The 16,709-nt window shown below is 36.4% G+C and overlaps 1 protein-coding gene across 1 annotated transcript in view; it reads right to left on the bottom strand.

The window, feature by feature from the left end:
* Nucleotides 1-3,867: 3,867 nt before the first annotated feature.
* CLPX (caseinolytic mitochondrial matrix peptidase chaperone subunit X) overlaps nt 3,868-16,709 on the bottom strand; it is a 37,742-nt gene continuing 24,900 nt past the window's right edge. The window contains exons 9-14 of the mRNA XM_079915169.1: nt 15,972-16,060; nt 14,827-14,991; nt 11,054-11,353; nt 9,316-9,408; nt 7,719-7,825; nt 3,868-5,948 (exon numbers count right to left, since the gene is read on the bottom strand). Coding sequence (XP_079771295.1) covers nt 5,858-5,948; nt 7,719-7,825; nt 9,316-9,408; nt 11,054-11,353; nt 14,827-14,991; nt 15,972-16,060 — 845 coding nt within the window. The 3' untranslated portion in view covers nt 3,868-5,857. The remainder of the gene's footprint in view (nt 5,949-7,718; nt 7,826-9,315; nt 9,409-11,053; nt 11,354-14,826; nt 14,992-15,971; nt 16,061-16,709) is intronic.

Raw genomic sequence — 16,709 nt, 5'->3', positions numbered from 1 at the left:
ATGGTCAAGATACAGAACATTTCCATACTACCAGGATCCCTCATTTGCCCCTTTATAGCCATACCCACTTCCCTTCCTTAACCTCTGGCAACCACTAATCCTCCATTTCTATAACTGTTGTCCTTTCTAGAATGTTATATAAATGGAATCATACAGTACATAACCTTTTGGGATTTACTCTTCTCACTCAGCCTAATCCTCTAGAGATACATCCAGGTTCTTGCATCAGTGTTCCTTTTTTTTTTTTTTTTTTTTTTTTGCGGTACGCGGGCCTCTCACTGTTGTGGCCTCTCCCGCTGCGAAGCACAGGCTCCGGACGCGCAGGCTCAGCGGCCATGGCTCACGGGCCCAGCCGCTCCGCGTCATGTGGGATCTTCCCAGACCGGGGCACGAACCCGTGTCCCCTGCATCGGCAGGCGGACTCTCAACCACTGCGCCACCAGGGAAGCCCCCAGTGTTCCTTTTTATCGCAATAAAGGTGTGCAAAAAAAATGTGTGTATAAAACGAAACCACACTTTGTGTAATCATTCACCTGCTGAAGAATATTTGGGTTCTTTCCATTTGGGGGCTATCATGAATAAAGCTACTATAAACATGTGTATACAGGTATTTATGTGAACACAAACCATAATTTCTCTGGAGTAAATGCCCAGGAGTGCAATTGCTAGGTCATACACCAGTTACATGTTTAATTTTTAAAGAAACTGCCACATTGTTTTCCAAAGTGGCTGTACCATTTTATATTCCCACCAGCGATATATGAATCATCCATTTGGCCTGCACTCTCATCAGCATTTTGTGTATTTACTATTTTTTATTTTAGACAACCTGATAGATATGTGGTGATATTTCATTGTGGTTTTAATTTGCACTTCTTTAATGGCTAATTATGTTGAATATCTTTTCATATGCTTATCTGCCATCTGTATACCCTCTTCACTGAAATGTCTGATCATGTCTTTTGCCCATTTTCTAACTGGATTTTTTGGGTTTTTCACTGCTGAAATTTGTGTTATGTATTCTAGACATTAGTCCTTTGTATGTGGTTTGCAAATATTTTTCCCCCATTTTATAGCTTGTCCTTTCATCCTAACATGTTTGTTTTGTTTTTTCAGAGCAAAAGTTCTTAATTTTGATGAAGTCCAACTTAGCAGTTTTTCCTCTTATGGATCATGATTTTGGAGTCAAGTCTAAGAACTCTTAGCCCTAGATCCTGAAAAGTTTTCTCCTGTGCTTTTTCTGAAAGTTTTCTAGGTTTACATTTAAGTCTGTGATCCATTTTGAGTTGATTTCTGTATAAGGTATTGAGACTTAGTTTCAGCCCCCACTCCCACCCCACCCCTTTGGATGTCCAATTGCTCCAGTATCACATGATGAGAGCTTTACTTTTCAAAGCTGTAAAGTGATGGATGATCCCTTGGGTAAGAGTCCGGCTCTGTACCATGAGAAGAACCAACATGAGCCTGACCTCACTTCCCAAGGGACCACTAATATTTCTCAGAAACTTTGTAATATTCTACATATTTATTTGTATTTTATGTATTCAGTAATTAGGTAATACTGTACATAATATTTAAAGGCTTCAGTTTTCATCTTAAAATTTATTAGGTAAGGTATGGATATACCTTTTTATTTTCTAGATGTATACTGTTGTCAATACCATTTATTAAATATTCTTTTCCTAATTTGAAATATCACCTTTTCCAATACTAAATTCCCATATATATTTGGGATCTATTTCTGTACTTTACATTCTTTTCCGTTGGTCTGTTCATGCACTGGTACACACTTAAATATGTAAAGGTTTATAATATATATATATATATTTTTGTTTGTTTGTTTTTGTTTTTGCTTTTGCGGTACGCGGGCCTCTCACTGTTGTGGCCTCTCCCGTTGTGGAGCACAGGCTCCGGACGCGCAGGCTCAGCGGCCATGACTCACAGGCCCAGCCACTCCACGGCATGTGGGATCTTCCCGGACCGGGGCACGAACCCGTGTCCCCTGCATCGGCAGGCAGACTCTCAACCACTGCGCCACCAGGGAAGCCCAGTTTATAATATTTTAAAAATAGAAGATGCAGTCCTTCCTCATTCTTCAGTTGCTGGTTAGGTGGAGAGGCTCTGGAACCAGTCTACCTGGGGTTAAATCCTGGCTGTTACTTACTAGTTGTGTGACCTTGGGAAAGCTACTTAAACACTCTGGGCTTAAGTTTCTTCATCTAGAAGGGTTGATAAGAGTATGTACCTCATAGAGTTGTTGCATTAAATGAACAGAGTGACACAGAGTAAGCATTATGAGTGTGCATTATCATTTTGCTTGTTTACCATTCTTATTTTTTTGTGTGAACTTTAGAATCCATTTGCCTAGTTTCATTTTAAAACTTATTGGCATTTTATTGGAATATTAAATTTATAAATTAACATAGGGATAACAGACATCTTTATAATATTGTTTTCCCATTGAGGAACATGGGATACCACTTTTCATCAGATTTGCAAAAATACCTACCCATCCACTCTTCCACTTACATGGCTATCATCTTAGTCCAATCCATCATCTTTTCTAGTAGGCTTATTATAATAGCCCCAAGTGCCCCTGATTTAGTCCTTGGTCCTCTGTAGTGTGTTCTCTTATACCGCAACCAGAGTGGTCTTTTAAAACTTACATCTGATTATGTCATTTCTCCATGCAAAACCTTCTGGCAACTTCTCATCTCACTCAGAATCAAAGGCTGGAAGGGAACTGGAAACAGCAAGATCAACTTGTAGTTTACTGTGGAGGGGATGTGGGTTCAAGAGTTATGTTTTGTACGTTGATAAGAATTTATCTGATTGATATATACACACTACTATATGTAAAACAGAAAACTAATAAGGACCTACCGTATAGCACAGGGAACTCTACTCAATACTCTATAATGGCCTATATGGGAAAAGAATCTAAAAAAAGAGTGGATATATTTATAACTGATTCACTTTGCTGTACACCTGAAACTAGCACAACATTGTAAATCAACTATATTCCAGTTAAAAAAAAAACTGATCCAAAAGATGGTAGGAGATAAAGGGCAAGTGCTGGAGAAATGTCCACAAGTAGGCCTCTAGTCATGTTTCCCTCCATTTATCTCAGCACCTTCCCTTCCCAACAATCTAAAACACATATCTAGTGATGTCCAATTCTCATGCTTAAAACCCTTTTAATAGCTCTCCACTACTTTCTGCATAAAATTACAACTTAATCTGGCATACAAGATATTCTATAATTTTTAAAAAATGTACGGAGCACCAAATATATGAAGCACCATGTTAAGTGCTGGTTATAGTTAACGAAACAGGCATGATCTTCATGCTAGTGGACTGAACGGTGTAGTTGGAAAGACAAGTGAAAAATAAGCTTGGGGGTTTGCTACAGAACAGGAAATACTAGGCATTGTTTAGATGCTTCCGGGAATGTTTCAGAAGGAAGGAGACCAATAATGTAGTAGAGGTACTAACAAAAGAACCGGAGGCCTTAAGAAATGAGAGGGGATGATGGGATCCCCTCATAATAACATGGAGTGACTGAGTTTTGATAAAAGGAATCCTTCAGCTGTAACTGGAGAGAAAGGTTGGGTGCTGAAGCAGATACATTTATAACTTTGATGGTGGGAAGATGAGTTCCATCTTTTGATGGTTTCTCAATGAAAGGCAAAGTCTTCAGTAAGATGGAGAGGGGAGAAAATATATTAAATGGTCTTCTCAGAGTAGTAACATGAAGTTGTACTGGTTACCTATTTCTCAACTCCTAAATCTCCCTAGTTGTTTCACATTTCTGAGATTTTGATTTACTTTTCATTATTCCTTTCTGGAAAATTCCTACTTGTTCTTCCAGATCCATCTGGGCTATCACCTTTTGTGCCACACCTAGTACCTACCTCACTTCCATTATTATAATGCACTGATGTTTGTATTTGCTTCCCCTACTAGACTAGTAAACTTCTTGGAAAGCTTGGTCTGTATTCCTAGTGTGGGGCCCATGCAGGATATTTAAGTAAGGATTTTCAATCAATGTTTAACATAAACAGACTTTTTGTCTGTGGAATCTACAACTAGGAGAATTTATTAGAAGAATATGAATGTGTCAGGATTAACAGTCTCTAGAATAAAGCCACTCATGATATCTGTGTCCTTTTAAAAATGGCACTGCATTATGGACACACCACAACAATGGCTTTCATTTAATGCTTTTGTTTTATTCAAATGCCAAAACAAGTTTCAAGATACAAATCGTAGTTATACTCAGTTGTGTTTAATTTAAAAACATCAATTATGCTTTAACTTTCAAAACCAAATGTAAGTTGTTGTGACTAAAATGTCTCCCAGTGCATTTCTGGAGGACTGCCTTTAATGTATTTAGTAGCTACTCCAATTTTCACTCTACAAAAAGGAAAATGATGAGGCTGTAAGAAAAAGATAAAGAACAGTTATAATATGAAAGACTTCCTGAGAAGAACTTCAACCATTACTAGGGAGACCAAGAAAGATACCAGTTTCTGTTCTATACTCTAGCAACCAGGCTTAAACACTTTGCAAAAGTGCATTTCTGGTCCTACCCCAGCCATAAATAGATATCTAACATCTCTTATTACATCACAGAAAACCCAATTTCATCAACAAGATGTAGAATTTGCTAATAGCTTAGGGTTCTTTTCCTAAGAAAATGGGGGCGGGGGCAGTAAGAGGAAAACTCAAGAGTTTATAAACTAAAAACTGAAAACAAATGTTTAAAGGTACTCTGATTTAAACAATTTCAAACAAGGCTGAACTGAAGGAACAGTATAGGAACTTCTATCAATATAGTGGGAAAGAAAAAAGTTTAAAAGGTACTCAAATATTTTAATATTTATGGAATCAAATGAAATAATTTTCACTGTTAAGTCCCCCAAATTTCCCCCACTGTTTAGTTTTCTTATATAATGAAAGTTAATAACTTATATTTTAGTATGAACACATTCCCTTCTGCTGATAGCATAGATTTTCTTTAATATTCTATGAAGCCAAAGAATTAGACAAATATCCAGCACCAGAAAACAACAAAAAACTAAGTACTTTAGGTAAATGTATTAGGATATTTTATTTAGCTCAGCACATGGCTGTAATACTACTTTTAGAATTAGATGTAGTCTCTTCCTGAAGATTTAAGGCAGACTTCAATTCCATCTGCTCACTCATGGTACTAAAATGGACCAAAGATGGCAAATAAATCAGACAAGTCAGCAAGAGAATGGCCTTTTTTTATAGTCCAATGGGGAAGTTTCGTGTCATGCATTAGTGGATAAGACTAAGAATACAGCTAAACAAATCATCAAAATAAGGTTCTTCAGGGTACTTTTTCCATGAAATCTTTAACTACTTGGAAACTACCTGTTCCAACTTTTAAGATGAAAAAAATTCTAATATTTTCAGGAAACAAACATGGGTAGAAAAGGCTAAACTAAAGAATGGCATCCCAATCTTCAATTTTAAAGAGTTTATTTTCCCATTTATAGTTACATTATTGTAAAATCCACAGTTATTGCAACACCTGCATTGCTTAAAAGAACTCCTAAGAATTTTTTTAAAGCGTATTTTTTAAAAACCAAACCAAAATAATGTACATTTTGTCTCTGAACACTGTGTCATTAAGTCCATGTTATGTCAGTCTGTATAAATCAATGTGATGTTACATTATATACATGATCTGATTTTTATCCTAAAAGCTTCTGACCATGTATGATATCCAAGATAGATCCAATGCTTTTAATGTCAGACTGTAGAGACAGTTACGATCCTAAACAAAAGAAGGAAAACTTTATATACAGGACAGAAGTCTGACAGTTTAGCTGTTTGCAGCATCTGCTTGACGAGGCCATCCTTCTTCTTCAACTCCAGAGTCATACTCCTCTTCAGAGGATTCTTTCGTTGGAGCCCTATAATGAAAAGCCATCAGTGTTTTTTGTTTTTTTAAATAAGAATTAGGGGTAAACACAACTTCTCAAAAAAATGAATAATAAAAAATTAATCCACTTAGCTAGAAATGACACACAAAGAAGGAAAATGTTAAGAGCACTTCTAATACTAAGATTGCTTAATGGTAAAATATGGGAAACATTTAGAGCACACAATCAAAAACTACAAGTAGTTTTCCCAAACAAATTTTTTACTGAAATAAATCAACAACAAGGCTTCAACCGTGAAGGCCCTTCCTCCAGCAAAAAAGTAGAATCTATTAATGAAAATGCTTGACATTTAGCATGTCAATGGTAAAGAAGTGGAAAGCTTCTGATCAAACCAATATGACTAGTCAAAATTATGATCAGACCACCACAATTCCTTTATATATTAATATTAAACAATAAAAATGAGAATTATATCTCTTTGAATAAGTAAAGGTTGTTCAAAACCAATCAACTGCCTCATAAGTTACCTTAGAAGATAAGCATAAAACATAACATATGTTGTGACAGAAATCTAATTTTTATGTAGGTAACATTAATGTTAAACACTGTTTAATAAATATTTATTGAATAGATCGGGGTCAGTAAACTACAGCCTGCAGGCCAGATAAAGCCCATCATTTGTTTTGTAAATATTTATCTGAACACAGACATGCTCATTCATTTATGGACTGTAGCTCTAGTGCTATGAGGGCAGAGTAGCTGCAATACAGATTGTATGGCCCTGAAGTACTAATCTAGCCCTGTACAAGACAGTTTATTGACCCCTAGAATAGTTAAATAAAGCAGTGAAAGATATGTCAAATTTGTCAACTGATAAGATACAACTAAGAGAAAAATTATGTCGTCAAAGTTTTGGTCTTATGTGGATCTTCCCTGGTGGTCCAGTGCTTAAGAATCCACTTTCCAATGCAGGGACACGGATTCAATCCCTGGTCTGGGAACTAAGATTCCACATGCCGCGGGGCAACTAAACCTGTGCTCCGCAACTACTGAGCCCACACACTGCAACTACTGAGGCTGCATGCCACAACTAGAGAGCCAGAGCCCACGGGACCACAACTAGAGAGAGGCCTGTGCGCCACAATGAAGAGCCCTCGCACCACAATGAAAGATCCCACATGCCGCAACAAAGATCCCTCATGCCACAACTAAGACCCGACACAGCCAAGTAAATAAATATTTTTTAAAGTTTTGGTCTTATGAAAGACATGAAACAAGTAATTCATAAATTACAGAATTAGCAGCAAAGTTCATTTAAGTCTTTTCATTTGGATTACTTTTATATTTTTTTTGATACTTCTTCCTTTAGGAGAAAAAAGTGGAGACTAATTTTTTTTTTAATATTTATTTATTTGGTTGGTTATTTGGTTATTTATTTGGTCTTAGTTGCGGTAGGTGGGCTCCTTGGTTGTGGCATGCGAACTCTTAGTTGCAGCATGCACGTGGGATCTAGTTCCCTGACCAGGGATCTAACCCGGGCCCCCTGCATTGGGAGCGTGGAGTCATCCACTGTGCCACCAGGGAAGTCCCAAGTGGAGACTAATTTTGAAGATCAATTTTCAAGACTCAAAATATTTTATAGACCAAAATCAGAAAATTTTTCTACAGAAAACTTGAGATAACTGATTAGTTTATGATTTATAAGGATTTTTATATAATTTTATGACAGACCAATAAACCATAGCAATAAAGAGCCTATCTCAAGCTTTAGATCTGTTTTAGTTTGACAATACACTTTACCGGATGTATCCTGGTTCCTTCTTTCCTTCTACTACTTCTTTGTCAACCTCCACACATACAATATCAGAATTAGGGACTTCGAACATTGGTTCTAGTAACAGCTTTTCCTAAAAAGATAAAAAAAGTAATGAATTACATGGAAAACTGAGGTTACATATAAAATGCTTGTATTCTACAGGTTATCAATCGAATTCATCAACTCAACAAATATTATGGAGTCCCTGTTATGCACCAGTAACTGAATGTTGAAAAGTCAATGTAAAAGCTTTCATATTCTTCATATTAAAACAGCTTCTAACTAAATTCACAGAGAAGTCATTCTATAAGGGAAAGCTTTTTGTCTGTATAGTTCTGCCTACTTAGGTCACCGTGCACATACAAAAAGACTGTACCTTCATTTTGTATGTGATTCAGGTGTTACTCAGAAGCATTCTTGACATACTCTATGACCAAAGGAGGTCAACTAGTAATCCTTAATTTGGAAATGATTTAATCCTAAATCATCTCTACAAAGCTATGACTTCAAACAGGCATTTGTCTCAAGTGCTGCAGTAGATCTAAAGTTATTTACTAAAGAAAACTAGTTTTGCCTATGAGTAGGGGCTGGATTATATTCCATATTAAGGAAAATACTGGTTGAGTACATCAAATTTTCTAAAAATGTCAACTGTATCACCTGTTTTTCTAGTTTACATGCTTATAAATCTGTCACAACACCTGAAGTCCAGGCTTTCATTAAAGAGTAAAATCTCAAATTATGATGGATGTGTAGCTCTAATCAAAAAGTCCTACTGAGGGCTTCCCTGGTGGCGCAGTGGTTGAGAGTCCGCCTGCCGATGCAGGGGACACGGGTTCGTGCCCCGGTCCGGGAAGATCCCACATGCCGCGGAGTGGCTGGGCCCATGAGCCGTGGCCGCTGAGCCTGCGCATCTGGAGCCTGTGCTCCACAACGGGAGAGGCCACAACAGTGAGAGGCCCGCGTACCGCAAAAAAAAAAAAGTCCTACTGAGATAAGAGAAGTAATATTTAGCAGTGAAATCCTCAGAGAACAGAATATGTGCTTGCTTTGGGAGCATGTAGGGAAATAGTAACCCACTGTACAGCCAGACCTGGGGGAGTAGGGGTGAGAACTCTAAGGAAGAGGGTGGGTGGTGACTCAAAGTAGGCTGGGTCTCTAGGATTTGTAACAAAATAAAAATAGTTCATAACATACTGAAGAATTTAGGGGTAAAATGCCACAGTATCTACAACTTCATTTCAAACAAAAAACAACAATGAGGATTTCAATGGTTCTGAGAAGGCACTCTGGAGCTTAAGTCAAAAGGCCTATGTAGAGTTTTGTGAAATTCTCCTTCCCATGATCCTGATTTCCTCTATTTCATTAATCATATTAACTGTATGTCCTTTGTTGCAAACACCCTGAAGTTCCTTTTTAGAAAAAAGAAAGATATAATATACTGTGACCAAAAAAAAAAAAATCACAAAAAATATTAGACCAATTTTCTGGATGTATTTCCAGAGGAAAACATCGAGGTTTAGTATTCTCAAAATTCAGACCAAGAAATAATCTAGTTTCTGTAAATTTATGCCAACTTACCATTATGGACCGGAGGCCTCGTGCACCTGTTTTTCGTTCTAGTGCCAATCGGGCTATAGCTTTCAAAGCATCTTCAGTAACATTCAGTTCACACTACAAATATATTCAAAAGAAATAACTCAGATAATACTTGATGATATTTTCCTAATATAACCATGCAGTATTTGATCTACTAACTATTACTACCTACCACCATTACTGGTCTTTTTAGAACAAAAAGAGACTAATGCCCTGACTTTACTGGTAAAGAAATAAGTTCCAGAGAGCTAAGTACACTGATTCACTAATACTCAGAAACACAGAGTCAGAATCTTTGTGTCTTGACTGACACTATCCCCTTTCAGACTAAAGCATTTTTAGACTATAACTTAGTTTCTGGAAAATATTCATTTTAAAGAGTGTTACTAACCCTCTCATCCTATAGAACGAAGGTAAAACTTTAGACAAGTCTCTCTAAATTACCACAAATTCCAAAACTTATTGAGAAGTTAATATACGCTCCCAAAATCAAAATACTTTGGAACATCAGATTTTATAAAATCTTGGTATTAAACAACTTTTGTCTATTAATTTCTATATCCAGAAAATGTAAAATTTAAGTGAGGTAATTATCTCTCACGGTGCTTCAGAACCTTGCCTTCAAAAAGCACTTGTTTCTATGAATTAACCTATGGGAAGGTATCAGTATGAATCTCAAGTTTGTCCTTAGTCCTTGAAGAGGTTTTCTACATTAACGTGGATTTTCTAGGGCTTTATTCAACATTTATTGAACCCCTGTGTGTTTACATATTAGAAACTGAGTGATGAATCAGACACTACCTTTGCCCTCAAGAAACTTAAGTGTATTGGGTGGTGACAAATTAGCAAAAGAGCATTTACAGCATAGTGTTTGCACATGGTGCTAAGAGAGCACCAAAGTGGGGGCATCTAAATAAGGCTAGGGGACCACTGAAGGATTTTTAAGGAGGGAAGTAAAATAATTAGCTTTGTGTTTATTCATTAAGTATTTATTAAGAACTTAATATCTAATATTTGTTGAACACTGTGTTCAATAATTTTAAAAAGATCCACTCTGGAAGTAAAGTGGGAGATGATAATATTTTGGTGGTGGTGGTCAGAGACAGACTTTAGATAGGGAGACCAATTAGGAAGTAAATGCATGGGTCAAGGTGAGGAATGATAAAGGAGACTGAGTTGAGGTAGGGACAATGGCAATGGAGAGAAGGAGACTGATATTTTGAGACACTAGGTTCAGAAAACCCAAACATTTGCTATCTGATTAGATATATGGCTCCAGAGATATATGGCCAGATATATGGCTGCAGAGAAGTAGATGTGAGAGCTAACTTTAAAAAAAAGTATACCTAGTATGTCACAATGAAAGCATTTAGAATATCAAGGCTGAAAAGACAATCCTGTGTGCCTGGCTTGAGGGGTTAGGGGTAGGCTGCTAGCACAATTTCTCTCTATATATATCCTTGGGCTTTAAGCTACAATGTCAATTTTAATTAAGAAAAAAATAAAGCCAACTCCTAAGTGTCTAATATGACACAACGTGCCTTCCCTGATTCCTAGATCCATATTTAGTGAGGAATAGGCTGGTATTCAAAATAAGTATTGCTTTTTTTTTTTTTTAAAGTATTGCTTTTTAATTTGTTAGGCTAACATATGTAGAGTTTCAGTAGCAAAAAAAAAAACAACCCATAAATTAAGTAAGTATAAAAAATAAAAATCTAACCTTATCCATGCTGAATAAGGCCTGGTACTGAGGAATAACAGCATTACGTGGCTCAGTTAGTATTTGTACAAGTGTTTTCTCATCTAGGCTATGCAAAGGAACTACCACAGGCAACCGTCCCACAAACTCAGGAATCATGCCAAATTCAATGAGATCTCTGGCTTCCACATGACGTAATAAACGATCTTTTTCTTCAATGTCTTGGTGAGTATTTGATTCTCCACTTCGATTGGCAAGGTCTGCAGCAGCTGCAGCCCTTCTGCCTTTTCCCAGATTAGATGGTGTTCCAAATCCAAGATACTGCCAAAGAAAAGACAGGTATTATAAATAACAGAATAAAGCTGCATCGTGCTCAGCATTTTACATGCATATCTCATGCCATCTTCACAACAGAAGAAAGTATTATCATTTATATTTTACAACGAAGAAAAAGGCTTAGAGAGGTTAAGTACCATTGCTGCTAGTGGTAAAAGCCAGGATTCAAACTCAGGTCTATCTGCCTTCAGAATTGAGAACCTAACCAACTCTCAAAGAATGAATTCTAGTAAAAGTAGGTAAGTAAGAACTGTGAAGGGAAGTCCCTTAGAACTCATACAATGATGTTGCAGGATTTTTCTGAGACCTCTAGACTAGTGTGGCTTCCAAAATGTGCAAGAACTGTGGAAACAGAGATAGTAATTATTTTGTAACCAAAGTCAGTTTTGTAATACTGTAAACAGGAATAGTGCCTATGGAACAAGCAGACTTAAAACAAAATTATCCACAAGTGTCTTAAGTCATTGCTAAGCATTCTATTAAAATCGTGATTTGGGGTTGCATACTATGAGTTAGAATATCCTATGAGTTAGAACATCCTATGAGTTAGAATAATTTCGATTTTATAAAGAACATGTAAGGACATCAAACAAAAATGGTAACTTTGCTGCAAAAAGTTGTTTATCTAAGGTGTATGGATCTTGCTTTAGTCAATATAAAAGAACTATACTCCAGGCAACTGTCCGCAGTTTAATTTTGATATGTCATACAACTTTTGTCAAAAGAACAAGTACATGATATATGAGAAAACAGCTAAGTTAAAAATCCATTCCTGGGCTTCCCTGGTGGCGCAGTGGTCGAGAGTCCGCCTGCCAATGCAGGGGACACGGGTTCGAGCCCTGGTCTGGGAAGATCCCACATGCCGCGGAGCAACTAGGCCCGTGAGCCACAACTACTGAGCCTGCGCGTCTGGAGCCTGTGCTCCGCAACAAGAGAGGCCGCGATAGTGAGAGGCCCGCGCACCGCGATGAAGAGTGGCCTCCGCTTGCCGCAGCTAGAGAAAGCCCTCGCGCGGAGACGAAGACCCAACACAGCCATAAATAAATTAATTAATTCATTAAAAAAAAAAATCCATTCCTGATACTCTAAGCTGTGTATGTGGACAGTTAGTGTATCAGAAAGCAAAATACCTTTCATTCAATAATTTAAACATATATTAAACATTTATTATACATACAATATAAGCATATATAGTAATAAATATATATACTCATATTTATTATATATATGGATATACATTTATTAAGCATTATTATAAAACACTGAGGATACAAACCTGAAGACAGCCCTTATCCTAACCTAAAGGGACTTATTTACAGTGAGAACACATGAAGATATTAAAGCATCATAGGTGCAATGAAGGACAACTGTACAGGAAACTACAGCAATGGAAAGAAAGAAAAGAGGAAATACTGGGGACAGAGGGTAGGAGGTGACCAAGAAAGTCTTCACAGAGGAATTGCCTAATCATTTGACAGACTGAGTCTTAAACAATGAACACATATTACCACCCAATACACTTCTGGATTTGTTTGAGCAAGAAATAAATGTTTATTGTGTTAAAAAAAAAATGAACACATATTTGCCAACTGGACTGAGGTGGGGAGGATATGAGCAAAGGCAATAGGAATAAAACTTAAGACTGCAAGCAGTTTCATATGGTTAGGAAAGAGGTAGAGGTAGAGGTATATTATTTATATTGTACTCCTGGCTTTCAATGAGGTTTGGTAAAAACAGTAGCCAAATGGATGTGTTTAATCCTCTATAAAATCACTGTTGCAGACTCTCTTATGTCTCTGTCTTCTTTTCCTAAAAATCTATGTGACAGGGACTTCCCTGGTGGTCCAGTGGGTAAGACTCCACGCTCCCAATGGAGGGGGCCCGGGTTCAATCCCTGGTTGGGGAACTAGATCCCACATGCATGCCACAACTAAGAGTTCGCATGCTGCAACTAAAGATCCTGCATGCCGCAACTAAACATGCCACAACGAAGATCCTGCATGCTGCAACTAAGACCCGGCACAGCCAAAATAAATTTAAAAAAAAAAATCTAAGTGAAAAACTCTTTTTTAATCTTTGTCTCTCATGAAGACATCATACCCTTCCTCTTTCAGGCAATAAAAACTAGCTCACGATTTCTCCCTACTTTTCATTAAGAAGTTCAAAGCTAAACAGAGTGACTTAATTTCCACTAAGTTGAAATGACCTAAACCTTCCTTTTACATGTTTCTGATCTCTTTACTAATAATACTTTTAATTGTTCTTTTCTAAATGTTTCTAGCTTCAAATTCTTTTTGGAAGTATGAATTATAAATAAATATAAGAACATGGTCCTTGGCTTTGGTTACAGAATTTTGAATATAAAGTTCTCTCTCTCTCTTCCCCACCCTCCCCCATCTGTCTCTCTCAAACGCATGCATGTTTGGGCGCACACACAAAGAAATAATTTCGTCTTTCTAATTTGTTAGGCTAATTTATACAGAATTTCAAAAGCAAGAAAAACATAAATTAACTAATATGAAAAATAAAAATCTAACCTTATTGAGGAATAACAGCACTACCTGGCTCAGTTAGTATCTGTACAAGAGGTTTCTCATCTAGGCTATGCAAAAGAATTAACACAGGCAACCATTTATTAGCAGCGTTATTTTTTTTTTTTTACTACTACTAAACTACTACATTAGTAGCTACTACTACTAAACTAAAAGCTAAAGTAAACTACTAAACATGCAAGGCCAAGGAGACTTAAAGCAAACAATACAGCAAAGAGGTGATCTATGATATATTCATTTACGTAGAATATATTATATAAAAGGTATCATTTGTGGCTACTATGTAAAACACAAAAGCATGGAAAACAGGCATGTTTTCGGGCTTCTTGCCACTATGCTGACATTACATTTTATCGTAATCAATCAATAAACAGGTACTGGGCATGAACTTTGAGGATATGAAAAAATAAGTACCAGTTAAAATCAAGGCTTATAAGAATGTTTAAGAAACATCTATAAAACTAGGTGGGATCACAACCCTTCCCCCAACCTCCAAACTGCTTTCCTCCATTTGTGCATGTCAGCAGTGATCTATGAAGACTCTGGGCAGGAGCAATGGGGACAAGCTCTTTATTGGGCTCCAGTGAATTGGGCAAGAGAAATGAGTAGAATTTTTATTGATACAGCAGCTACCTCAAATAATAAAAAACTCCTTAGATGAAATATAAAATTGAAATCATCAAGTTATACTTTAAAAATGCCCATATATAGATGATATTTAGAAATCTTCCAAACTACTACTATGACATTTTAAAAATAACTAGGCATATATTTCTGGTATACTCTAAGAAAACCTAACTCGTAAAAATCCACAACTGGCAGCCAGCAGATATGAGATTAGAAACTGAGGGTCCATCCTCTAACTTCAAATGCTTTCTCTCCTAGTAATCACTCAGAAAAACTTACCTTTTCATTTTTTCTCCTGCTGATGATTCTGTCCAAACCATTGAAAGCACCAGATGCAACAAACAGGATGTTTGTTGTATCAACTTGTACCGTTTCTCCACGTAGCTTACGGGAATTCTTTTCTGGAACATTGACTATTGTGCCTTCTAGTAGTTTTAATAAGCCCTAAATAAAGAATAAATGATTTATGGCATCATCATATAAGCGTATTATTTATTATACTTTAGGTAATGGGATTCAATGGGGAAAATAATATGTGGTTATGGTCAATGAGCATAACTGAAGAAAACTCCCACATTTCTATAACTAACATGAAAATCTAATATACTATCACATTAATTATTCATAAATTTATTTGGAATAGGTATAGGACTCCTGATGCATTCAGGAAACAGTCAACTCAAGAGGTTGTTTTTGATGGTAAAGACATAGTTCTGACATAAAGATAGAATTATGGCTCTCTAAGATGTTATTCAACCATGGTGGGAACATTCAAAATTTGAAAATCTTTGAAGATTTGTCTTTCATGCAAATTAAAATTCTATTCTACTCCTAGTGTTAAACTTTGAGAATACCTATGTATTGAGATGCCTTTATAAAAAACATCATCCAGCACATTTTATAAGTGTGACTGTACCTGTCTATGTCTTGGTCAAAAAAACAAAAGCAATTTTCCTTACCCTGTAATTTATGTCATAATTAGTTACCAGTAAAAGGTCAAGTTGCCCAATAGATTATTATGACTTTAAGTATGACTCTATAAGGCATAAAACTCTATTTTATCTTCTAATTAAGTGAAAAGAATAAGATACATGTACATAGTTCATTTATGTCTAGTTACAACCAGAACTTTCTTCAAGAGTCCTCTAGAAATGTTTAACTGGGCCTTTATGTAATAAAACCAACAAAAATTAAATTTCATTTATTTCTTTAAAGTATTTTTAATTTCCTAACAGAGGTAATTTGGTATTTAAAATCGCCAACAGCTTTCTCTTAGGACCTGAACTAAATGGTATATGGAGTTTGGAGTGGGAGAAATAAACAAAACAGAATCTAATTGAATGTGAAACCAAACGTACAATATTTGGGAGGTTGATGTATTCCCTTCCTTTTAGTGGACTTGAACAAAATATTCAACTGCTTACTTGCTGAACGCCTTCTCCACCTACATCCCGTAACTGATGAATGCCTGGCACACTGCCAATCTTATCTACTTCATCCAGAAAGACAATTCCTATAATTTAAGGAGGATTCTATTTATAATATGAAAAAGATATACACAAAATAACTCAGCTTTAAATGACTAGGTAGCTAGAGAGCAAGGTTATTTAATCTTTAACACTTAACATATACAATGGCTTAATACTATAAAAATACACTGCTAGCTTTCCCACTCATCATTTTGTGCAAACGTTTTATAATTTATTCTATAGAATATCACTTGGGTATGATAACCAATTCTCTATGACAATAGTTATCTACCCCACTAATGTTTTCAGGTTCTTTATTCTAAGAAGCTAAGATAGAGGTATAGTGTGAAAGCAGAAGGTGGATACAGGGCTGGTATTAGCAAAATTTTAGCTTATTTTTTTCCCATCCATATTCTTGTCTTAAAGGAATTTGGACAGGAAGCTGTCAAGCTCTTCGTGTAAACAAGGACAGATGATAGATAGGGAAAAGAGAAATGCAGCATCTATGACATCCCCTAAGTCAATAGCCTAATTTGTTTCTATATACATCTTGCACTCTCCTGCACTTGTCCTCATCCCCTCCCTTACCCCACCCCAGCATTACGAGTATAGAGGAAAGTCAGAACAGGAAAAACAATGATAGTATTAAGGATCTAATGGAATAGTAATTTAGCCTGTTTTCACCCTAGTAGC

This window comes from Stenella coeruleoalba, assembly GCF_951394435.1.
Source record: "Stenella coeruleoalba genome assembly, chromosome: 2".
NCBI classification, from domain to species: Eukaryota; Metazoa; Chordata; class Mammalia; order Artiodactyla; family Delphinidae; genus Stenella; species Stenella coeruleoalba.
The sequence above is the reverse complement of the archived record's forward strand: the minus strand, read 5'-3'. Positions and strand labels throughout refer to the sequence as shown.